The 26,090-nt window shown below is 40.4% G+C and overlaps 1 protein-coding gene across 1 annotated transcript in view; it reads left to right on the forward strand.

Moving 5' to 3' along the window:
- The first annotated feature begins 258 nt into the window (after positions 1 to 258).
- The window catches only part of LOC126183457 (zinc finger protein GLIS3-like), a 43,297-nt gene continuing 17,465 nt past the window's right edge, over positions 259 to 26,090 (forward strand). The window contains exons 1-4 of the mRNA XM_049925453.1: positions 259 to 402; positions 14,102 to 15,005; positions 21,187 to 21,384; positions 25,211 to 25,460. Of these exons, the coding sequence (XP_049781410.1) occupies positions 14,121 to 15,005; positions 21,187 to 21,384; positions 25,211 to 25,460 (1,333 nt within the window). The 5' untranslated portion in view covers positions 259 to 402; positions 14,102 to 14,120. The remainder of the gene's footprint in view (positions 403 to 14,101; positions 15,006 to 21,186; positions 21,385 to 25,210; positions 25,461 to 26,090) is intronic.

Here is a 26,090-nt window from a genome sequence, read left to right on the forward strand (position 1 = left end):
TGGTGCCATGCGGTCCTCGGCGTTATGGAACGCCGCCGCTCTCTAAGTACACATTTCATTCAGTTTCTTGTCCCTGCCGGGCGAGCATCAATTTCGTTTTTTTGTCGCGCCGCGAGCGGGCTCGCCTTTTTTTCCTCACGCCTCTCGCTCCGAACACGCGTGTCGCGCGGGGGCGTGGTTTAAATCTGTGCGTAAGCGTGGCTGAGCGGCTGACCCGCGATTATGAACCCAACAGTAACGACGCCAGTCGCATTCGGAACGGCGCACGGATCAGTGGCGCGGCCGCGAGTGTTGAGCCTGCAGCATCCAGCCAGCAGCCACGCCAGTCGGACTGCCACAGTGCGACGCGCCGGACGTCACCGGAGTCCTCACAAGACTGACTGCATCTCTCTTCTCCACTGGGTAAGTCTCGCTCAGTTTCATACCAGGGAAGGCACAACAGCTAGTTTCTTTCCTTCGCCTACAAATGACGACCGACGATTGTGAAGACTTTACGAATGAGGGGAAATACATCGGTTAAGATATTTGCTCTCTCTGTAACGAGTTTCGAGGTCAAATGTTCATCACCAACGATGTCAGTACCTTTCGTTGAAAGATTTTATAGTTAAACATCAGTTCAGTTATTTTCTCGTTTGAAATGAATGTTCGCTCGAAAGGAATGTGACAACAGACGGTGTCTGGTTCAGTTGGAAAGGAAAAGTAACAGAAACCTCTTGTGGCATTGTTGAAGTAATTTTCCTGACATTTGTGTCAACGATTTAAGGTAACCGCGGAGAACCTGATTCGCATTGAGTTAACTGGATTTCAGTTTCACGGTTTTCAATAAGAACCTGATGTCTTCATCAGTTGTTACTCGGCACTGCATTTAATAGCCAGGTCTCTGTACATACGCCCAGAGGAGTCGGATAAAGCAGAGCCTGCTATGACATTGAGCGTGTTTCTGAGTGTTAAACGCGTGTTGCAACAATTGTTGTGCGTCAGTTGAGGTGTTTGTTGACTCCATTAGACGCCAGTAATTTCATAAATAGAGAACACGAGTATACAAGAAAACTATTGTGTTGCCTTGGTCTGAGCCACTTATGGTGATCAAAATTAATGAATAATCCTTTATATTCTAGAACATTCGACTGTTACTGCTGCAACACGGAGGTATCAGTGACGCGCCTGTAATACACGAAAACAATTTCGTCAGCCGCGTTGCTTATCCAGTATTTATCTTAGAATATTCAAAACACGTTGATATGAATCGATATTTGATTACATGGCCGGCTTCTTATGTGTAAAAAAATGCATTCGATAACGTTGTATATATATCCTTCACGTCATACATAATGAGTTGGCCCACATTTCAGCATTTAAAAATATTAGCATTAGGTTCTCAAATTTTAGTTTTTACTCTATCTGTAAAATCTTTGTTTGCCCACACTTCACTGTTTCTAGTCCTTAATGATGCCGGTATATTGTTTCATCAGTGGTTTGATGGAAACATGTACAGACTCATAATCATAATTTTCTATTATCATTGTAACAGAGTATTTCATAGGTGGTTTGGTATCCCTGTTCGCTCTACAGAATAAAAAGCATAGCAAAAGATTGATATGGATTTTAGGAGGAGCGAGTTAAAATATGTTGAAATTGTTTGCCATGGTGCTGAGGCTTTATCTTGCCCGCGTGAACTGACCCTGAACCGATGTGAGCCGATAGGTTGGGAATCCTACCAGATATTGATAACCTCACTTTGCGTTCGCACGGTTGCCATGGAGACCAGAAAAGCCCATAAGCTTGTGGCAGGATTTGGAACTGCGAATGCGGCATACGAGGTGAAGTCATGAAATAGGCACTTTCAGTTTTGCCTCTTCAGAAAAAAATCCACAGTAACGTAATAGTATATCGTTGAAGCATAGAAGCGTGATTTCCTACAATAGTGTAAATTCTATTTCTGATGACAGAGAAAGGAAAATCCATCTTCTTTTCTACCTTCCACTGCTGACTTTTATAATCTAATAAAGTGATTAAAGAAGCAACTCTGTGTCTTTCCATAGTCTTTATAGCGTAGATATAAAATTCAGGTTTTCCTCTTTATCATTGTAAGCCGTTTTTTTCTGTATAAATCTGCTAGGTTGCTTCTGAGTGACTTGGTGGACTGGTAGCTTCTGCGATAGGGTAGTACGATAGGATGGGTTATATCTTTGTGCGATTCAAGGCGGTTCCTTTTACCTTACACTTCAGGTACAACTTTTGAAAATTTTAAAAATAAAAATTCGATCTGTGATTAGATTTCAAGTCAAATTGTAGGGTCATTCATACCGAACTGGACAAGGTGATTGACACTTAGGATAAAGGAGGACATTATCACTAAATTAGAACCATACCAAGTAAGGCATGCCTGTGCAAATTCAGATGCGCTGAAGACCAACTACATTTAGCACACATATATACAGTAAATAGCATTTTTCACTCTTTTCTGTGCACTGTCGAAAATATTGAACAGCCGTCGTCACTAATGTTTTCTGTAATTCTTGTTCTACGGTTGGCCATTGGTAGTAGTAGCAGTTTTAGCTATACACAGAACTCGCAGGACATACGTTTTCAATACAACCTCTCTCTCTCTCTTTCTTCCAAATAAGGAAGACGGAGAATCGGGGGAGGGGGGGGGGGCACCTTTGTCGGTATAAGCCCTCTTAAATCGAATGCACAGAGACTTAACCAGATCGCAAGTACTCTCATAAAGGCAACTTGGCACGATCAACTTCATTCATAAGGAAGACAGACTCCCCACCCAGCACTGGAATAAGAATAGTGAGTATCTGTGACCGATATCGTGTTCTGCCAGCCCTCAATATTGAACAGAGAATCTGTTTTCATGTTGAGTAGCTGAGAGTCTTTCTGCAATGTAATCATTAAAACACCTTTAAGTTAGCCCCTGAGTGGAACCGCATTCGTCAGCTAATAGTTGGGGCTAAGTATGAATACCGTATTGTGTTCCAGGGCGCGTTCCTAGTGGGGAAGTTTGCCTGTTACTTTCATCCCACTTGTGGTTAGCCCCTCGTTAGAGTAATTCCACAGTGTAGTTGGCTGTAACGAATTTAGTGTTTTACCTTTGTTCATGGATAAATCTAAGAGAAATGCGCATGTATATTTGGATAGTTATCCAGAAAATGTGTAGAAAACAACACTGATTCTAACATTTCAGTCTGACCGCTAGAACATAATCTACATTGAGGGTTGGGTTGTTTGGGTAATGAGACCAAACAACGAGGTCATCGGTCTCATCGGATTAGGGAAGGACGGGGAAGGAAGTCAGCCGTGTCCTTTCAGAGGAACCATCCCGGCATTTGCTTGGAATGATTTAGGGAAATCACGGAAAACCTATATCAGGATGGCCGGACGCGGGATTGAACCGTCGTCTTCCCGAATGCGAGTCCATTGTGCTAACCACTGCGCCACCTAGCCTTACACATTCGTTTCGCAGGGTTCTGAATGTGACTGGGAAAATTGGCGTAGAGTCTGTCAGGAAGTGCACACGTTTTTAACCTCGAACAAGATCCGGTAAAAGAAGGTCTTTGCTCTGGCAGGAAAGTAATAATTACCAAGCAGAGAACCTCAGTATCGTATCGAGCTCTGGCGCGGTGGCTGTGCGTGAATACAGCCCATGGCTGGGAGCTATTGGTGGAAGCACTGCGCGATTGTGAAGTATTTTATTTTCCTATTATTTATTTATTTTAGACAGGAGGTAGCGTACTGTTGTAGCGTACTTTTCATAGTTCAGCCGTCAATTATCTTTCATCTGGGAAGATTCTCTAAGAATAAATATCCTTGCTTTTACCACAGTTTTGTAGGATAAACGAACATTTAATAACAGCACAAGAAAATCGGCAGAGCTACAGGATAGTGGGAGATCCATTGTTGCAGGTTGCCTCGTCATTATTGATTTAAAGACATTTGGTGATGAAAAATCTGCCTTCAGTCACACTTACATTTTATTTACTATACAACCCTCGCCGAAGCTTAACTGCAAAGGTTTCATAATGAATTGTGTACAACAAATAAAATATCAGATAGCTATCGTTACTCCGAAACTTACTACCAGACGTTGAAAATACCGCTTCAGTTGTAAATTTCTTTATTTTCACACGACCGGTTTCGGATTGCTATAAGCCCATCTTCAGGTGTCGTGGCTGTGCTGTGGTCCCCGAGCGACAGGGAGTCCCCGTTCTGCGCTCATAGGCAGCACACCGGGGCTGGTACACGCGGCGCTCGGGGACCACAGCACAGCTACTGCACCTGAAGATGGGCTTATAGCAGTCCGAAACCGGTCGTGTGAAAATAGAGAAATTTACAACTGAAGCGGGATTTTCAACCTCTGCTAAAATGCTCAGTTGCGGAAGTTATTCCTACAGGATTGTTTGTCCGACGGTTAGTGTTTTTCTTCCAAAGATCGTTAACAACATTCACACTTACAAATTTCCGTAGGTGTTTTGGGTGCGTTTAAGTTATGAAGTTTCATAACTGAATCCTAACTGCATCACAGGTGGTAGCTCTACTCTACTTGGTGGTATCACCGTTGAAAAGCCACACTAAGACGGGCGTCATTTCAGATTTCGGCGTCCCAATTTCATACATTCTAAAAAGTTTCGTATATGTTTTTAAATCGTGAAAATTCACTGTGAACTTCCTTGGTTAACTGAAAATAGTATATATAAGCGCTTTGCCTTGGTTGGTCTTGGAACTGTCCAGGAGATGCTGCTTACTCCAGTGCTAACTCATAGATCTGGTTGTAATAAATTGAGACGAATACAAAAGCGAAAAATGTCCATCTCCACTGCATCTGAACCCAGAAAAATCCTTTAAAAATCATATATCTCTCCGTCTTATGATAAATGTAAGTTATTTACCAAAGTTCTGATGAAGATGTGACTATTTTTAAAGGATCTGAGTTTCACAACAATTTCACCCGTTCTGATTCAGATATATCTATGTTTTCCTGAATCAGTCTAGGTGAATAACTCGTTGGAATCTGGTCCAAGAGTAGGATCAATTCTCTTTTCCTGCAGATACATAAGCTCATGGGGCATTAACATTAATTCCTCAAAAGCTTTTTTGTGTTCAGGCAATATCTGCTAATTTAACTAAATGATTCCCGTAAAAGTCGCATAAATCTCTTTTTTTCCATGAAAGAATTTAGAGTTTAACGCTCCATCATTAGACGCAGAGTACAAGCTCGGAGCTGATAAAGATAGAGAACGAACTCAGCTGCTCCCATTTCAAAGAAACCACCTCGTCTCAGTCGTCTTCGTGAACCAATGGAAAACTTAAATCCGGTTGGTCGGACGGCAGCTTGAACTCCACTGCCCCCGACTGCGAGTCCAGTATCCCGTCACTGCGCCACCTCGCTCAGTAGCATAACTTGCATTTTATGATTAAAGTGCGTAGCGCGTAACTCAGTTGTATTCCCAACATCGGGTGTATACCGAACAAGGACACAGGTAAAACGAAATCTGGCTGGCGAAATACTGGGCCTGAAATGGAACCTTGTGGATAGTAATTTATTAAACATACCTTTTACACGCAACCCGCCTCCGTAGCCGAGGTCGCTAACGCACTCTTGTGCGGTGGCGCTAGGCTAGGAGGTATGTCGTTTCGAATCCTGGCGGTGTAAAAGTTTCACTGCCAGTATGGCCGGCAGGAGAAGGAGAGGTGGTGGCGGAAAGTTCATGATCACCAGTCTCTGCGCCAATATCCTGGATTAAATTCCAAGCCTCTCCGCAGTGTCTCATATAGTGAGGGTATGTGACACTGTTTTTGGTGATCTGTCCGTCTGATGGCGGTCCCCTTGGTGCTCTTCGACAGGGGCAGGCTATGTTCACCCCCTCTCTTCCCTTCATCCATAACTACATAAACTCAACACTACACTGCACAACGAGTCCACACAGTCACCTCCACGACATAGATACACACTTCAGGAAAGCGATGACAAACCACATCCGCTTTGACCTGGCCTAGGACGACGGTATGGATTCTTGCATCTGCTCCCCTACGCTCATTCTATGTATGGAACTACTTTGACTTTTACATGTCTTTCATCCGTTCTATTCTTATATTACAATCCAATGTATTATGAATTTTTTGTGCTTAAAAGTCTAGAAAATTTCTGTGCTAAGAAATTTAATATGATCAGGAAACTTCTAGATTGTTCTCCGTGTCTAGTGATGAAGCATTAAACCTTAATCTTCCTTCTTAGAAAAATGATTTGTATAAGAGAAGTTCTTCTAACATTTCCTTTTTCAAGCTTTCATGTAGCTAACACGGTCAATTGTTTGTCGGCAGCTATCTTAGCCGATCAATATCGGGCGTGTTTCATAGTGATGGATAAAGAGGAGTATCGGACAGTAATAAAACATTTTTCTTTATGAAACGATGAACTGCTAACCAGATCCAAACTACACTACTGGTCATTAAAATTGCTACACCTAGACGAAATGCAGATGATAAACGGGTATTCATTGGACAAATATAATATACTAGAACTGACATGTGATTACATTTTCACGCAGTTTGGGTGCATAGATCCTGAGAAATCAGTACCCAGAACAACCACCTCTGGCCGTAATAACGGCCTTGATACTCCTGGCCATTGAGTCAAACAGAGCTTGGATGGCGTGTACAGGTACAGCTGCCTGTGGTGTCACCGCCAGACACCACACTTGCTAGGTGGTAGCCTTTAAATCGGCCGCGGTCCGTTAGCATACGTCGGACCCGCGTGTCGCCACTATCAGTGATTGCAGACCGAGCGCCGCCACACGGCAGGTCTCGTCTAGCGAGACTCCCTAGCACTCGCCCAGTTGTACAGCCGACTTTGCTAGCGATGGTTCACTGACTACATACGCTCTCGTTTGTAGAGACGACCGTTTAGCATAGCCTTCAGCTACGTCATTTGCTACGACCTAGCAAGGCGCCATATTCAGTTACTATGTCTTCTGAACAGATAATATTGTGACTCATGTACCGTCAAGAGCTACGTTCATCATTAATGGATCAAAGTTAAGTATGAAACTAATTTCGTCCACTTTCTGAATTCTCATTCCTTGTCATGTTCCAGACCTCACGTCAGTATAGTTCTTCCCTCTTCACGCCAGTCTGCGTGTGCTAAACGCGTGCATTTCGGCCTCCTCTAGTAAACGATGTTGGCTCTTCTGCCAACTACAACACTGCCCATGCAGCTTCATCACGATACCACAGTTCATCAAGAGTAGTAACTGGCGTATTGTGACGAGCCAGTTGCTCGGCCACTATTGACAGACGTTTCCAATTGGTGAGAGATCTGGAGAATGTGCAGGCCAGAGCAGCAGTCGAACATTTCCTGTATCCAAAAAGGCCCGAACAGGACGTGCAACATGCGGTCGTGCATTATCCTACTGAAATGTAGGGTTTCGCAGGGATCGAATGAAGGGTAGAGCCACGGGTCGTGACACATCTGAAATGTAACGTCCACTGTTCAAAGTGCTGTCAATGCGAACAAGAGGTGACCGAGACATGTAACCAATGGCACCCCATACCATCGCACCAGGTGATACGCCAGTATGGCGATGACGAATACACGCTTCCAACGTGCGTTCACCGCGATATCGTCAAACACGGATGCGACCATCATGATGCTGTAAACAGAACCCGGATTCATCCGAAAAAATGACGTTTTGCCATTCGTGCACCCAGGTTCGTCGCTGAGTACACCATTGCAGGCGCTCCTGTCTGTGATGCAGCGTCAAGGGTAACCGCAGCCATAGTCTCCCAGCTGATAGTCCATGCTCCTGCTAACGTCGTCGAACTGTTCGTGCAGATGGTTGTTGTCTTGCAAACGTCCCCGTCTGTTGACTCAGGGATCGAGACGTGGCTGCACGATCCGTTACAGCCATGCGGATAAGATGCCTGTTATCTCGACTGCTAGTGATACCTTTCCATCGTGCTACACGTCCACGGTGGCGTTTAGCAGAATTGTGGTGAAATTTGATACCAATGTGACATCATTAAGCCACCTTACAACTCACATGAACCTCTGAGCTCTGGCCTTTATTTTCCGCATGTGTCTAAACCTCGCTGTTTGAAGCATCACCAAGCCAGAGGCGCCACGCTTTTGTACCATTACAGCAAAAGGTTGTATGCCCCTTTGTGGCAAATTTCAAACTTCTGCGTCGCAATGGGGGAAAACGAAGGCGTTTCAGAAATGTGGTACTTTAATTCTTTTGCGCAGTATATTTAGAAGAACAACTACCACATTTCAGCGATGTGCAAGCAGATGTATTGTGCTGGTACAAGAGCATTTTTATGCGAGCTGCGATATCTTTAAACTCTCTGTGGAAACGGTTTAATAACACTGTATAAAAAGAGTCAATATACGTGTTACCATTTTACAAGTAGTCAATTATGAGTTGAAGAAAACGGTACACATGCACTTTTCAAACCGTCAAAAGTGTTTTAGATTTTTTTCTGTGCACTTTCACCGTTGTCAACCATCTGTTTGGGCTAAAGTTGTCGCTCTGCATTGTAAGGATGGATTCTTGTTTCGTTTACACTCGTATAAGCGTACGAATCTTACAGCCATGTTCTTCTTTCACGATACCGTGAATGATACAGCCTGTTTATTCAAAAGAAGCACCAAATGGGCGTGCCAAATCTACAGTACGCTACATTCATATTTCTAGTAACAAACGGCGTTGGGTCAGGGTGCAGAGTCTCTATGAACTTCCTTCAGCATGCACTACTGGCCATTCAAATTGCTACACCACGAAGATGACGTACTACAGACGCGAAATTTAGCCGACAGGAAGAATATGCTGTGATATACAAATGATTCGCTTTTCAGAGCATTCACACAAGGTTGGCGCCGGTGGCGACACCTACAACGTGCTGCATGAGGTAAGTTTCCAACTGATTTCTCATACACAAACAGCAGTTGACCGGCGTTGCCTGGTGAAACGTTGTAATGCCTCGTGTAAGGAGGAGAAATGCGTATCATCACGTTTCCGACTTTGATAAAGATTGGATTGTAGCCTATGGCGATTGCGGTTTATCGTATCGCGACATTGCTGCTCGCGTTGGTCGAGATCCAATGACTGTTAGCAGAATATGGAATCGGTGGGTTCAGGAGGGTAATACGGAACGTCGTGCTGGATCCTAACGGCCTCTTATCACGAGCAGTCGAGATGAGAGGCATCCTATCCGCATGGCTGTAACAGATCGTGCAGCAACGTCTAGATCCCTGAGTTAACAGATGGGGACGTTTGCAAAACAACAACCATCTGCACGAACAGTTCGACGACGTTTGCAGCAGCTCGGAGACCATGGCTGCGGTTACCCTTGACGCTGCATCACAGACAGGAGCGCCTGTGATGGTGTGCTCAACGACGAACCTGGGTGCTCGAATGGTAAAACGTCATTTTTTCGGATGAATCCAGGTTCTGTTTACAGCATCATGATGATCGCATCCGTGTTTGGCAACATCGCGGTGAACGCACATTGGAAGCGTGTATTCGTATACTTGCGTATCACCTGGTGTGATGGTATGCAGTGCCATTGGTTACACGTCTCGGGCACCTCTTGTTCGCATTGACGGCACTTTGAACAGTGGACGTTACATTTCAGATGTGTTACGACCCGTGGCTCTACCCTTCATTCGATCCCTGCGAAACCCTACCTTTCAGCAGGATAATGCACGACCGCATGTTGCATGTCCTGTACGGGCCTTTCTGGATACATAAAATGTTCGACTGTTGCCATGGCCAGCACATTCTCCAGATCTCTCACCAATTGAAAACGTCTGTTCAATGGTAGCCGAGCAACTGGCTCGTTACAATATGCCAGTCACTACTCTTCATGAACTGTGGTATCGTGTTGAAGCTGCATGGCCAGCTGTACCTGTACACGTCATCCAAGCTCTGTTTGACTCAATGCCCAGGCACATCAAGGCCGTTATTACGGCCAGAGGTGGTTGTTCTGGGTACTGATTTGTCAGGATTTATGCACCCAAATTGCGTGAATATGTAATCACATGTCAGTTCTAGTATAATGTATTTGTCCAATGAATACCCGTTTATCATCTGCATTTCGTCTTGGTGTAGCAATTTTAATGGCCATTAGCGTAATTTATTGGGATAGTGTACATCCAAAAGTCAGGAAAATCTCCTGTTTCCCAAACACAGTTGAAGAGACGGGGCGGGGGGAATTTCTTTAGTTATCACTGAGGTGTGCCACGGCATAGCATAATGGATTTTGTCATGACCTGGTGTTGTGTCAAGAACCTGTAGCAGTCCGTCTCCTGCATGGATAAAGAACAGTAGTATTTTTTATTATTGATGGAACAAAAATCCCAACAACCACTTTGATCAATAGCTCTGTTGTGACGGGAAACTGGATCCTGGCTAGTGATAGCGCTCACACTAGCGAATTATTTCATAAGTGCCTACAGCATGTTTCTCTGGCGGGCAGAGAGCCTGCCATTTCCTATACACCAGTAACTTACCAGTTCTCACATCTCCGAAACTCTTCTCTTCATCTCCAGTAATAAAGCAGACTTAATGTAATAGTTTATGGAACTCAGGAAAAGCAGAAGTTATGCTTGCTGCAATTTCCTCTTGTTCTCTTTAATAAGTGGGTGGCATACGGCTTTTGCTACTTGAAAGGTTCTGAGCAACTGTTCAGCATTTGAAACGTTGCAGAGCCACCGGCCCACCTCTGAATGTAGCGCAGCATTCGTTTCTTGAGCGGGTGACTATCAGACTTTGCAACTGGTCGGATGGATGCTTTAATGACGTTGGATCATGTTGACAGTATGCTCTACCTATTCTTCTATGCTTCTGCGATGCCCAGACACAGCCATTTGACCACACAGTGTCCAGTCAGCCTTACTAAGCATCGATTTTTGTAGTTTCTTTTTCAGCACTGGTCCATATACAAACTGAATTGAGACCGGAAAGCGACCAGTCAAGTGAATATCGTCAGCAATTTCCCACAGAGCGCGGGGGCTAAAGTGTATATCAGTATATCGATATACCTAACGATGGCTAAGAACCCTTTGGAAGTGCTGAAGTGCATGCACTGGCACGTTTCTAAGAAACACCACTCTTTCATCTTCGTGAACTCCACCGCAGGGCTTGTGACAGAAATGTCCTCCTTCAGTTTTCCACACTGAGGTTGTCCTTTCTATGGAGTGTAAGACCACCAGTAGCTTTGAAACTAGTTTCCCGGGGACAAAGACACAAGGATCTCCCCTCTACCTTGAACTTCAGTAATAATCCGGAAACCATTCATGTTTCACTGGAGTATTAAAGACATTTTACTGATGAAAATAAAACACCTACAGCCGTCCTTATGATGTCATTTATTGTACGGCTACCAGTTTTTTTTGGCGCTTCAGTGCACCATCTTTGAGCTTTAGATGATGCTGAAGGAGTTAACACCATCCATATACACGCTGCATCGGTGACCAGCGTAACTGGTTTACGTGGACTACCTGTAATTGAGATTGGCTTTCCAACCATCACCTGTGAACTCGCAGTTGAGTTGACAGTTGATGGTTGGAGAGACAACGTCACAGTTACAGGTAGCCTGTGTAAACCAGTTATGTTGGCCACTGATGCATCATGTATATAGATGGTGTTAACCTCTTCAGCATCAGCTAAGGCCCGAAGATGGCCAATTGAAGAGCCGAAACTGGTAGCTGTACAATAAATGACATCATGATGATGGCTGGCTGTAGGTGTTTTATTTTCTTTTATTTCCAGACGTCCAATCACAAGGATAGACATACAAAAACTTTTACTGACGAGGTTTCTTTCACCTTATCCCCACTTATTTCTGACTTGGGGAAAAGAGATTTGTGGATAGGAATCTAGTTTGGTGACTAGCAGGTTCTCTCAACAGTTTTCTACAGCAGTATCCTCATTCTATAAATCAGAAAACAATGATCTGCTGGCTTGTGGTCCATTTTTATCGATTTCATTTTATTTTCGTGGAGAGGACGGCACTGATCATGTTGAGGATAAGTGTGATGCAGAAATTTTCCTTATTGCAGTTGCTATCTTTTGTATATGTGGTGACAGGGGACGCTGTTTCAGTTGTTTGAAATAAACAGAGAAAGAGTCTCATGGTATTGTTGGCTGGTTTTCCGTCTCTGTTCCATCTCAAGGATTCGAGCCAGCAACTTCCTAATCGACGCTACTGTATATGACGTTCATTACCGCTCTTGGCTACGGAGGTGCATTGTTTTTGGGAATGACATAGGCTGATAAATATAAATATTTATGCTGCTTTCTGCTTACACAGGATTCGTTACGTTCCTTCAGATGTGAGGCAAAATGAAAATACATGGCGCTGTTATTCTGTTTAGACCTTCCATATTCTCTTTTCTTTGAGGAAGAGTTGGCCATCTCTTCTATGTGATTCTAGACCTTACTGTGGGTTTCCTGTCTCATGTACACCAGTTCAATGTTTTCCTTACGTCGCTTTCCCTCTGCAAAGCAAAGTGATGAGGCAATATTTTCTGCATTTTCAAGGACGCATTCGGTTTGGAACATATGATTTACAGTTGATAACATCAGTCTCGCGATAACCAACAATTAAACGTCAGTATAAAGTCGGCTGTCCGCTCAACTTCGTAGTTGCCTCTCTTCATAGTGTTCTTACAAACACGTTCTGTCTCCCTCTCTTTCGGTAAATCCGCTGTCAAAATGTTTGAGACATTTACGTACGACTACGTTCTTGCTCAAGTTCAGCAGCTATGTAATTCTGCAGTACTTGGGCATTCGCCCAGTTTCTCAATCTTTAACAAGTGCGGTGGATAGACTCAGCTAGTCATGTGAGAAGTGTTGCGTTACATGCCCACTGAGTTTATTTTAATGATCTTTCTTGTCTTTCCAGTAATGTACCTTGTGCATGTAGGGGTGTGGCGCTATCAATCGTCCTGCTTTCCTCATATTTTAGGGTGTGATCTTTGGCCTCTTAGTAGTATCAGCTGCTCTCTTTCATTCAGGAGGACTAGCACCTGAAGTCTGCATGACTGAGTGTGAGTATTTCTCAACAGCCCATCTAAACTATTGAGAATGTTTTCGTTTAAAATTGTGAGCTCCAAAGCAACTGGCGGAGTACCTGAGAAAATAACGATCAATCCAGTAAAAGTGTCACCTATTCTGGACAAGCTAATACAACTTTAGCACAGCAGGTGCTTTCAGGACTGTCCATCGCCCCAACATCCGAGCCATCACAATGAACACACTTTCAAGCGAAGAGCTTTTTTTTTTTTTTAGAGATTTGTATCATCCTCACAATACTGAGAGTTAATTCAAAAATTCCATTCCATGTGGCATACAACTTTCCACGATCATGCCACACAGTGGAGACTGACACATGGCCGAAGTTTATCTGTATAGAGGTCTGGCGATGCATGCTAGACCTCCATTTGGTTGGGAACCCTGGGTTAATCAAAGTCGCATCTAGCCAATACTAGCCCATTTCTCTGAGGTGCCCATTATTTGGTACTGCACATGAGGTGTATATACCTTGTCAAGTGCTATGGGCATGATTTGCAGCCCCCTTGTACAACCCCATCACCCTTCCCATTCTCCGCTCTCACTCATTAGTATCACTCCAACAGAGAAATCATTCTTCCCCCACTCCATCAGTGAATTAATTAAGGAAAAACTATCAGAAATGTTGTAAAACAAAATGCAAATGAAGATATTCTATAGAGTACAACACCCATGTCGTTAGAGATAACTTATTCCATCAGGTTTGGTAAGGATTGAAAAGTAATCAGCAACAGAACCGGTAAATGTAGCAGCCCGTGGAAAAATTTTCCACAAGTATGTCTGAAATACTTTCTTATTTATTTCTGTTTAAAGAAATTGTTGTCTCAGCATGTTGGGAGACTGAGGTACTTTATACGGTATCTGAATGCAATACAAACTTTCAATACCTCAAACTGGCCTTGAACTTCACAGCAGTAAAAATATGGTTACAAACACGCTCAGTATTTTGTTGTATAATAACTGAAATCTGTGATAGTACTTTTCTTAATGGTTGACACTATAGTTGACGTCTTCTTTCACAGGTTCTGTCTGACATGAAACATGCATCTGGATCCAGCAACTCCAGCAGAAAGTCAGATGTCATCCAGAGGACTGCATCATTCTTTAACATCGTGTGCATCACCTACATTGAACTTCTCATCAACTGTGTACTCATCTTTTAGCCAGGCACCACAAGATACTGCATCATTCTTCAGCCTGATTCCAGATGCTATTCCAGTACGCACTGCGTCTGAAGATGTTAGAGAGGAGTGTGGACCACAGACATGCTCAACAGCTTTACTCACACCCACGCAAAACGAGTTTTTTGAACAAGATTTCAATGTGTCTGTAGAGGATAAGATGGAGTACCATACGCCACTTTTGGACAATACAACGACAATTCCATCATTCCTCTCACAGGAAGATTGTTCATTATATCTACGTGAGCTAGTGTGCAGTGAATTTCCTACTACCTTAATCAAGAGCAAAAGCCCATTTTTAAATGACACTTCTGATTATTCTGTGGATGAAGTATCGTCATTTTGTGAAAATTTCTCAGTATCATTCGATGGTGTATCTGAAATTTCAGTAATTTCTGATTCAGGTGTAACAGAGGTTCATAACTATTCTCTGGAAGACAGCAACAGTGAAACATCGCTTCCTTGTCAAAATGTAGATGTACCCTCAACTTCATCAAAACAACACATTACCATTGCTCCAAATGTGCTGCAGGGGAAAAGAACTAGTTCAAATACCCAAAGTCTTTGTGAACAAACTGTTGTTGATGGTATGGACAATGAAAGTACAGACTTAAAATTTTCGTCTTGGAATATCCATAATACTGATTCAAGAAGAACTTCCTTTTCTTTTAGAAATGATAGCATAAACTTGAACAGTATAATTAGGCATTCCTCTACAAGTCTTCTGGGATCATCAACAATACAGGTAATAAACAATAATATTGTCTTATTTATAATGTGTTAACACCACCAGAAATGTATTAGTTGATGTAATTACCTTATATAACTGATAAGTCATCTATAGTTGGGAAACAGTAAGTAGAAAAACAATATTTCAGAAAGTCTTGGTTTCAACAAAGACTGTTTCCTTCCTGAAATAATTCATAACAATTGTTGCGCCAGTCAATGGAGTGGAAAAGATTTTTAGAAAAGTATTTTATAATTTTATACATTATCAAACAGTTTTTTCAAGTATATGTTCGTGCCATTGAAAAAGCTTTATCATCTGTACCACTGGAGAATCATTGTGCACAATGCTTCTTACTAGATCTTATTAACTGTGTATTGAAAAATCACAAAACACACCATCAAGATTATTATATTTCATATTATAGGTACCAAATTTAGCTCAGTAATGCCAGGGAATGTCATAAAGAGATCAACCAAGTATTTTTAAAGCTATTAAATGAACTTCCATTTGTGAAAATTTCAGCAAGACAGATACCTCTCAATGAAGAGAAATTTATGCCAATACAAAAGTGATTAGGGTTATAGAACTGTGTGTATTTTTCTATTTTGAGAACAGAGTATGACATGCCCAAAGATGCTGCCATCAGAGCCTGTAAGCATAATTGCATGCATTAGAAAAGAACCTGGACTGAGTCATGCAATGTCTCCAGCCATGTAGTTTTTAGGTGAATTTGCAAATCATCAAAAGTAGTTTTTGGAGGACTGAACAAATAAGTATCCAACCAAACCCAGGCATGTTAGGTGGGTAAATATGCAAATAATTTATGCAGCTATTTCCATCATTCTTTGAACAAGGCTTGCATATTTATTACCAAATGTGACAATGTCACACTGAAATGTTGTTTGTGAAATTGCCTGAATGATGACAAGTATCTTGGGCTTAAAACATCTATGATGTTGCAATTGTTGATACTGACTCTAATGGTACCCCAAACTGCCACAGTGCCTTAATTTAGGTGTGTTATGCTACTCTCTTCTGTTGGTTGGTTGACTGCAACCCTGCTGTAAGGATATAGCAAATATGTGGTCATCACCAGAGGCCAAAATAAAATGATACTTGTCTGTTATCATGACAGTTAGAGTAAAATATATTGAACCATAATTACAATCACAACACACACCACATTACTCCAACATTGGCCATCATTACTGACAAAGCTGTATGGTCTACTCCAGACATGTAGTCACATTTCATGGTCTAGTATCAAGTCATTGCTCCTTACATCCCTTTTCTATCTTATTGTTCTACACATTTATCACTGTTGTAAAAACAGTCCTTAATAGAGAACAATTTCACAGTATGACAAACCCATTACCATGTGAGCTTCCACCCACTCACAAACAGATATTTTGCATTAGATGTAAATGAGACATACTAGTACTTGCTGTTCGATGGTTCGTTATTGACTTAGACTGATAAGACCTTGCTAACATAAGAGGCACACATGTGCAGCATTGCTGTTAAATCTTATTCATTTAATTCTTGTGCACTGTTCTACACATTCTCTGTGTGCCATTTGGGTGATTTTTCTCTGGTGTTACTACAGTGGAACTCCAATTTTACGTTCTCCAATTTTACATTTTTTGTGATTCTACATCATAAGTTCATAGTCTCTGTGAAAAAGCCATCAGATCAATGCTAAAAATTTCTCTATTTTACATTTCTTTCTAGTAAGGTTTACCTTGATTTTAAGTTCTTACTCGATGTCTCACTCAACTTCATCCCATTTTCTTCCTATTGACATGTGATGTGACTGACTGAGTTATAGGTACCACAAAAGACAAATGATTTGCAACATCAATGGAGGCAAAGTTAATGGGGTATTTTAGGCCATTGTGAAGAGGGGAGACTTGAGAGAGGAAATGCAGACATAATCCATGACTGCTTCTGCCAACACAGCTTGCAAGTTGCAATGTTAATAGAAAAACAAGACAGTCAATGCGAAGTGTTCTGACCAAGCCAATATGTGATGAAGGGGCCTAGCCACCACCTCTTTTTGTGCCAGTTATAGCTCAGTCTCATCTTTTTGCATGTATTCCTGATGTGATGTATTCAGCAACAATATCAATCGTCAACCTTTTAAATTGAACCATTGAGTCTCAAAGAACATGCTTGGTCATGATAGAGGAAACATTGCCCATTTTTGGATAGTGAACTCTTATTGGCTGGGAACTTGTTAAGTCATCCAATAGCCACTGCAGCCTCCACATCACACTAAAACACGTAAAATGAGCTCGCCTACAGGATGTGTGCAGAGGGGGAGCGACACTGCAATGACCAGAATGCAGGCAGGGGTGAAAGCATTTTGTGAAGTACTGAAAATATGCTTGTCGTGCAGATGATGTACTGTGGAAGAGATGTCACATGGAAATAGATCAAGGGTTTTGCGATAGCACATTTTAAAAGTTTTCATGTGCAAATCTGACATGATACAGTTGTAACAACTACATACACTACTCACTTATATTCTTTGCATCACACATACCACACACTGTAGATTGTCAAGAATGGCAGCAGTGATAGAGGGCATGAGGCGAAACTTTAACAACTGAGTTTTCTTCCAAATTTATATCTTACACAGTGTACAGAAATTCACTGAACTGACTTTTGATAAGCTAGTAACGTCAATTGGGGAAGTAAACTCATTTTCTCACATTTCTGTTTTTCTCATCAGGGCTAAAAAAACACTTTAACATTGGTGAGCATATGAGGTGCGGCTTGTAAGAAAAGCATTAAACAATAGCAGCAATGGTGACAAAATTTGTCATTAAGCAGATGTCCACATTTATGCTTGTGGTTTATCCAGTTAGATGCAGTGATGTTTTTGGTTTAATTCAACGTGTTCATCAACGTTTGCTTTTTTCTGTGTGAGCATATAGGATGATCTCTCAAAAACACATGTTTTGAGCATATAATTTGTGGTTGTGGAATGTCAGAAAATAGGTTGGTTACCTTGTACCCAGATACCAATTTCAATTTTTTGATGAGTACACATCTGTGATTTTTTTAAGAACTGATTGTATCGATTACCACAAATTATTGTATAATCATTGTATTGTACATTTAATTTCTTCATTTAGAAAAATTTTATGTAAAGTCTGGGAGAGTACAGCAATTTTTAATCATATATGCCAAGTACATGTGTTTTTCTTGTACTTTGTGAGGGGGGGAGAGGGTTAACATTTCACTTGATTCAGAATTTTCCTCAACTTTGGGTTTCTTAAGTCTAGACAGCATGAAAACGTAAAATAGGGGTTTCACCTTATTCACAAATGTGTGTATACTTATGCACAGATATGAGCAATCATATTTGATTCTAGGTCATGCATTGATTGACAGTTCATACCCAGCAACTAAGATTTTTTCCCCCTTCAGTAAACTCTATCAGCTGCCATCTCTCCAGCTCCCTCCCATTTCATGCTCATGAATTGAAAATGCTTTGCATGTGTTTATTTTGTGGTGTTATGAAGTCTTCTTCTACTTCAGTATCATCTGTTGGTTTCCACAGCAGTGCTGAGTTGTGGACTCTCTCATCTTTCTCATCTAGAACATAACCCGCAAGCTTTCATTTTGGTTGCAAAGACCACTTCTCTGCACTTCATCATTTGAAACGCAGATCTTCAAAATCCACCTCAAGTATATTTGGTGAAAAACATTGAGCTTTTGATCTGATTTTACTGACATTTTCCAGATCTCCCATGCTTATAAGACCAATGGTAGGATGATAGATGAGTACAGATGAAGCTTTATCGACATACTTATGGAGTCTAATTGCTATATAGATCACATTCTTTGGAAGGCTCCAGAGGCTTTCCCAGTTCTGCTGCTGATGTCTGCATCTACATCCCCATTGTTACAGAGCAACAGAAATGGGTCAGCATCTTGTAGTAACTTCTGTTGCACTATATTTTGAGTAGATATCTTACCAGTTTTTATGAAGATTGTATTTGGCTTAGCAGTATTTATTTGTAGCCCTACAGAACTGGCCATTCCATCAAATTTGGTAGTCATTAGCTATAAACCTTGTGGTGTTTCTGCCACAAGAATGATGTCATCAGCCAAATCTAGTACCATAAGCGTAAACTGCTCATTGAAACATGTGCCCATACTGGAGTTATCTACAGCTTTTCTCATTATGAAGGCTGTGACAAATATACAAAGGAATGGTAACAAAATGCATCCTTGTCTAACACCTGTCAGTATCCTAAAGAAAGTGGTGTTCCCATCATCTGTTTTTATACAGCAACTTGAGTTTTGATATAGGTTTCTGGAAACATCAGTGAGGAGGTCAGGAATTCCATATAACCTTACAATATTCCACAATGACTCTCAGTATATACTGTCAAAAGCATTTTTAAAATCAACAAATGTATTGTTCTATTACATTTCACAGAACAAACGTTTGTTCAGAGTAGGATTTCCCACTTCAAATGTCAGCCTGTTCTTCTCATAATGAACAATCTGCAGCTTGTTTTGTTTTTAGAAGAATGAGTCAGCAGACTCTGCCTGGCTCTGAGAGGAGTGTGACATCTCTCCAGTTTGTACATTCAGTTACATTAACCTTCTTTAGTAGTTTAACTCTGATGTTATGCCCCCAGTTTTCTGTAACATACCTTGTTTGCCAACAAGTACTGCAGAATTTAGAGAGGTGATCAATTATGCCTGAATCACCATATTTCAGAATTTTGGCTGAGGTTTCATCCAAACTAGCTACTTCATTGTTTTCAAGAATTGTGATCACTGTGCACACCTCTGCTTTTACCATAAGTTCTTGCATGTTTTACTCATTTTTGAAGTTTTAAGCATGCAGTGGGCTGGACGGGTCTAAGGTTTCTTTGAAATACTCAAACCATTGGACAGTTTTTTCATATTTTTTGAACAGAAGTTTGCCTAACTATATGTGATGTACATGCATGTCAAATAGTCATTGCATTCCATTATAATTTTCTTCATGACTACAAAACATTTTTATTATAAATATGATGGTATGTACATTTAGTCTAGTTTCTGATCTTCCTTTCCATTTTAATTCTTATACTATGATATCAATATAGTTGCACTTCTTTACCAGAATGTGTCAACATTTGATTCTAGTTTCTTGTTCCTCAGCTTTACTATGGTGAAGTTAATCATACTCATGCCACTACATTACTATGATTTAAGTTTCAGATCAATATAACCATATTCTGGCACAAAGTCAGTATTTTATTAAAACAACAGAAAGTGCTATATGATCTTCTACACATCATGACATTATGTCAAGACTGATAACTAACCAACTAGCAACCAACATAAAATCAAAGAGGTGCTACTTAAGGTTCTGGAGTGACAACCATCTTTCATTTGAGTCCATGATGTGTGCATAGTTTTTTTTTTTTTTAATTCAGCAGTGAGGTACTTAAAATGAGTAAACAATGAACAGTTCATACTTCGGCCTATAATAGGCACAACACAAGCAGTCTGATAGAAGATGATATTTCAAAAGCCATTTTATTTGCACTAGAATGATGGCTGGTTATATGAGATTAGTTGCAACTAGGAGAGATCTTTTCAATCTGTAAACTTTGTATCAGTATTCCCCAGCAGTCATTACTCATAATGTTAATTTTGTTCTCAAAGCATCCTGCCAGGAAGTATCCCACAATACCTCTTGAAACACTTTGCTTAAATATTATCACATGTGAAAACTCTTAACAACACTCTGTTAGCTGTCAGTCTCTTGTGACAATGCTGTATCTGTTTGTAGTTGTCACTATTTGTAATAAGAAAAGCCAATCTCTAAATGAGAATCTTTATAATACTGTTGGAAATATGTCAGTAGTTTTGTCATGTCAGTCTAGGTTATTACCACATTCTGGCTGCCATTTAAGTTCTGTATCATTTTCTTATAAGCATCAATTTATTGTTCTTTTTCATACTTTTTGCTTCAGGAACTTTCATAAACATTAACAAACTTTAAACTTGAGTTTACAGTTTATTTCAAGTGAAATTATACTCTTAAATAAATAATTTTTTGTATTTTTGTGGTATTAAAGTTACAATTTTTACAGCAATGTTATTACAAGCAATTATTATTCATTTACATAATCACTTATGTATTATCACTGCACAAAACTAACCATTCAGTCACTTTCAGGAGCACAGCAATACAGGTGCAATGGGCAGCTATGGTCACTTATCAGCAAGGAGCACTTGTAGCCCACCAAGCCTGAGTTTCATTTCCAACAGCAACAATAATAATTTGCCGGTAAATGGGCACTCACATAGTTCAGAGGCAATGACCTTAGTAGAAAATAAGCCATTCAACACATGTGAAGCCCTATCTTCAAATCAGGCAAGTAAATATTCACAGTACTCCTAAACAAATTGCAAGATAAACACTAATTTCAGTAGTCCATGTTTTTTCTTACTTGCAGTAAAGCACTAAGGTAATAGCACAGAAGGGTGATGAGCGTTGTCATAGTGCTAGAGAGTCAATCAGCTTCAAAATTTTAAATAGATATATTTAAAGTTTCATTTTACTGACCTTTATCCTGTGGTGAAAATAACAGTGCTGTACACTGAAACTGATAACCAGGTTATAGCTTCTTCCACAAAATGTTGGACAAACTGCCAGAAGGCAATCTTGTTGCCATAATATTTTGGTGTAGAATTTTCTGGCCATCTTCAGTTTTATAATGGTGAAACTACACTGATTAAATCTTCATGGTGCGTTAGAACTTGAATGTAAAACTTTGCTTTTACATGAGCAGTGTTCCTCTGAAAGAAAGCCTGTGTGTGCTACACAATGCAGGTCAAAGCATGTCTGCCACATCTTGTCTTTTTGTATCTGATTTTACTGTCTTGAGTGAAGGGGGAGGGGAGGGCGGCATACTGAGGCTTTAGTTTCAGTTACAAAAAGAGCAATACTAAAAACTCACCATAAACTTTTATTGCAGTGTTCTTTAATAAAGTATATTGCTTATATCAGTATGCCAATAGACAGGTCTTGGAATGTAACTAAATTATAAGAGATATTTAAACCACATATAAAAAGGTAAATGATTTTTTGGTGTTGGGAGTTGGTGAACAAATAGATGCATCATAGAAAATACTGACTGAAATGCCAAGAAATGGATTTAATAATACTGTATTCCCATTTTTGTATCATATCTCCAAGAAAGGTGACCTATGCATAAGACAATTCTTTTCTTAAAAATTATTAAGATCTGATGAGCCATATAACATCACCTAAATAGTAACTATCAACAGTCATTATAGTCAGAATTTATTTATTACATATGTTCAATTTTTGTTAGAGCTAATCCCCAATTGAAGCTGTTCCACTTTTTTCACCTTTATGACCAGTTCATACACCTGGACATTCTTCTGTGTTATGCTACTTTAGATTTAAATTACTTTCTGAAAATTGTATTCTGCAATGAGGGCATGCTGAAAAGTAATGCCGCCAAGTTTTCTGTGAAAATTCTTAAAGCTTGTTAAATAAAACAGACTTTATTAACTTTCTAGATCTATATTCTTTCTGTTTATATATTTATTTCTCAACACAGACACCCTGGTGACAATCACATTTCTCCCAAAATCAAACAAGTTTGTTGATGCAGTCTCTGCAAAATGTTTGACTTTGTTGATGGAGCCACAACCTCATGTCTTCTTGCACCACTTCTTCAGTAGCAGTGTTCTTTAAGTTTTGGAAACAGATGAAAATCAGATGGACCAACAGAATAATATGCACGAGATGTAATACCTTGACCAATATTGAGAACAGATTAAAAAATTCAGAGGCATTACTTTTCAGCATGTCCTCATATTTATCTGCTAACTCATTTTGTGATCTAGCTACATACAATCTCCTATTACCAAATTCCCAACTGCTTGCTTATGTGTCATGTTTTTGGTCCTTCATAGTTCATGAAAGACATACACTGTATTTACATGTAAACAAAAAAAAGTAAGTAATTTATTTGTCTGTGGATAATTTTACAACTATCTTAGTGTAAGTGAATATACCAACAATATGCTTGTAGAGAATAAATATATACAGTTGTATATAACTGATGTTATACATATTTACTTAAGTTCTTACCCATTCTTAAGGCAGATTGGTTTTTTTGCCTTCAAGAAACACAGTAATGTGGATGGAGAGAAAATCATCACATTAGAAATGGTATACACAGGCAGCCATAACTGCATTATCTGTTTGTAGACTTTCATGAATTTGCTATTATTTTCATGTCTATGACACCTTAATTTGTATCTACTGTTATTTGCTTTTTCATAATACACTATGTGACCAAAAGTATCTGGACACTTAGCTGAAAATGACTTACAAGTTCATGGTTCCCCCCCCCCCCCCCCCAAAAAAAAATCAGTAAAGCTGGAAATCAATATGGTGTTGGCCCACCCTTAGCCTTAACTACTTGTTTGCGCTCTCACAGGCATACATTCAATCAGGTGCTGGAACGTTTCTTGGGGAATGGCAGCCCATTCTTCATGGAGTGCTGCACTGAGGAGAGGTATCGATGTTGGTCGGTAAGGCCTGGCACTAAGTTAGCGTTCCAAAACATCCCAAAGATGTTCTGTTGGATTCAGGTCAGGACTCTGTGCAGGTCAGTCCATTGCAGGGATGTTGTTGTCATGTAACCACTCCGCCACAGACCATCCATTATGAACAGGTGCTTGATCATGTTGAAAGATGCAATCGCCATCCCTGAATTGCTCTTCAACAGTGGGAAGCAAGAAGGTGCTTAAAACATTAATGTAGGCCTGGGTGTGATAGTGCCATGCAAAACAACAAGGGGTGCAAGCCTCCTCAATGAGAAACACAACCACACCATAACACCACCGATTCCAAATTTTACAGGTGCCACTACACACGCTGGTAGATGATGTTCACCGGTCATTCGCCATACCCGCACACTGCCATCGTATCGCCACATTGTGTATTGTGATTCATCACTCCACACAGCAACTTTCCACTGTTCAATCAGCCAGTGTTTAAGTTCCTTACACTAAGTGAGGCGTCTTTTGGCATATACTGGCATGATGTGTGGCTTATGAGCAGCCGCTCAACCATGAAATCCAAGTTTTCCCACTTCCCACCTAACTGTCATCGAGCTTGCAGTCGATCCTGATGCAGTTTGGAATTCCTGTGTGATGGTGTGGATAGATGCCTGCCTATTACACATTACTACCCTCTTCAACTGTCAGCGGTCTCTGTCAGTCAACAGACGAGGTCGGCCTGTACGCTTATGTGCTGTACGTATCCCTTCACGTTTTCACTTCACTATCACATGAAAAACAGTGCACCTAGGAATGTTTAGGTGTGTGGAGGTCTCACATACAGATGTATGACACAAGTGACACCCAATCACCTGACCACATTCAAAGTCTGTGAGTTCTGTGGAGTGCCCCATTCTGCTCTCTCATGATGTCTAGTGACTACTGAGTTGTCTCTCTCTCTCTCTCTCTCTCTCTCCCTCTCTCTCGCTCGCTCACTCTCATGCATCTGGATAATGTCAACAAATTTAGGTAAAATTAATGTTTAGCTGTTTTGATGCAAAGTGTAAGTAATCTGCAGTGTTACATGGATTAGCTAGATTAAGGTAAAGTTTGAGTTTCTTTTTAAAAGCTGAAAATGCAAAGAGTTATTATAAAAATGGATACTGCACCTTAATTTCAGCTGTTGCTTTGTATTTTTAAGTGTTCCTACTTTTTTGTTATAGTCATGCAAGTCTTTGTTTAACAGCATAGTGCAATGTATTTTTAAAAAAGTTTGTTATTGTATGACTTGTCACACCTCCTTGTCGGATTGTGTACTTGTAATTTTAGATTTTGGATATAGATTAGGTCATGCAAGCATTTACACATAAACTAACTTTCAGTGTATCAATATTAATGTCATTTATCACTAGTAAGTAAGGGAATCCTTCATAGACTTTTCAAACAGTTCTTACAATTGCTTGAGACAACAATGTACTTTGCTGCTTAAGGATGTATATAGTCATAGTAGCAAAAATTATTTCCAAGGACCTCATCTGCATAGCTGCTGTCCATGAATGCCATTTTTTACATCACCACTTCATCTCCTGTGTGTTACAATCTGGTCACTTAGGTACCTTTGTAAGAAAATACTGAAACATCATTATTTGCTCTTTCAGGTTGTTCTTCCTAAATACAAGGGTGAAATTCTTTCAAATTTACTGAATAAACAGCAACTACCTTCCTTTCATCAAATACAGCTGTCAGCTGACCATTCAAAGGATAACTATCATTGCCATTATCCAAAGAATGGAAATTTGCCTGATTGCCTCAGACCCCCTCATGATCCTTTCCTTGGGACACTGGAAAGTGAGAATACGTCATTACAAAGAATTACTTCTGAACTTGCTGAAGATGATGAGACAACAGGTTAGTAAATAAACCTAAAGTATTTATAACTATAAAATGAAATAATTACTCATTGTTTTTGGTTGAATCTCCCCTTTACACACACACACACACACACACACACACACACACACACACACACACACACACACACACACTTCCTCCCTGTTAACCACGTGCGTGTGCACAGTTTTGCATGTGTGCTTTATGTTCACTTACTTGATACACTTCTTGGTGTGTCTATGACTCACATGGGCAAGCAAGTCATTATGAAGCGAGTTTGGAGTTATAAAAGGCATACATTTTTATGAAACACATTATTAGTAACAAATGCATATTCAAGAGTGAAACTTTCATCCTGCAGCATAGTGTTCACTGTAAAGAAACTCAGACAAATTAAAATTGAGTATCAGACCAGGATTTGAACTGTGGTGTCTACCTTACTATCTGACTGGAGTGTTGAGTCAGGCCTTGAGGAATCTCCTGTTGACTTAATTTTAAGATCCTTCCACAGGCTCAAGTTCCAGTTCAATGCAAAGCATTAGTCAATCTGGAGGTTACCACTGCATCCTGTGTTCAACAAGTTTGCATGGAATTATCAACAACTCTTCTACAGGAAGAACTACTTCCCAGTATATTGCGAATAATGTA

The sequence above is a fragment of the Schistocerca cancellata genome, chromosome 4 (genome assembly GCF_023864275.1).
Source record: "Schistocerca cancellata isolate TAMUIC-IGC-003103 chromosome 4, iqSchCanc2.1, whole genome shotgun sequence".
Lineage (NCBI taxonomy): Eukaryota > Metazoa > Arthropoda > Insecta > Orthoptera > Acrididae > Schistocerca > Schistocerca cancellata.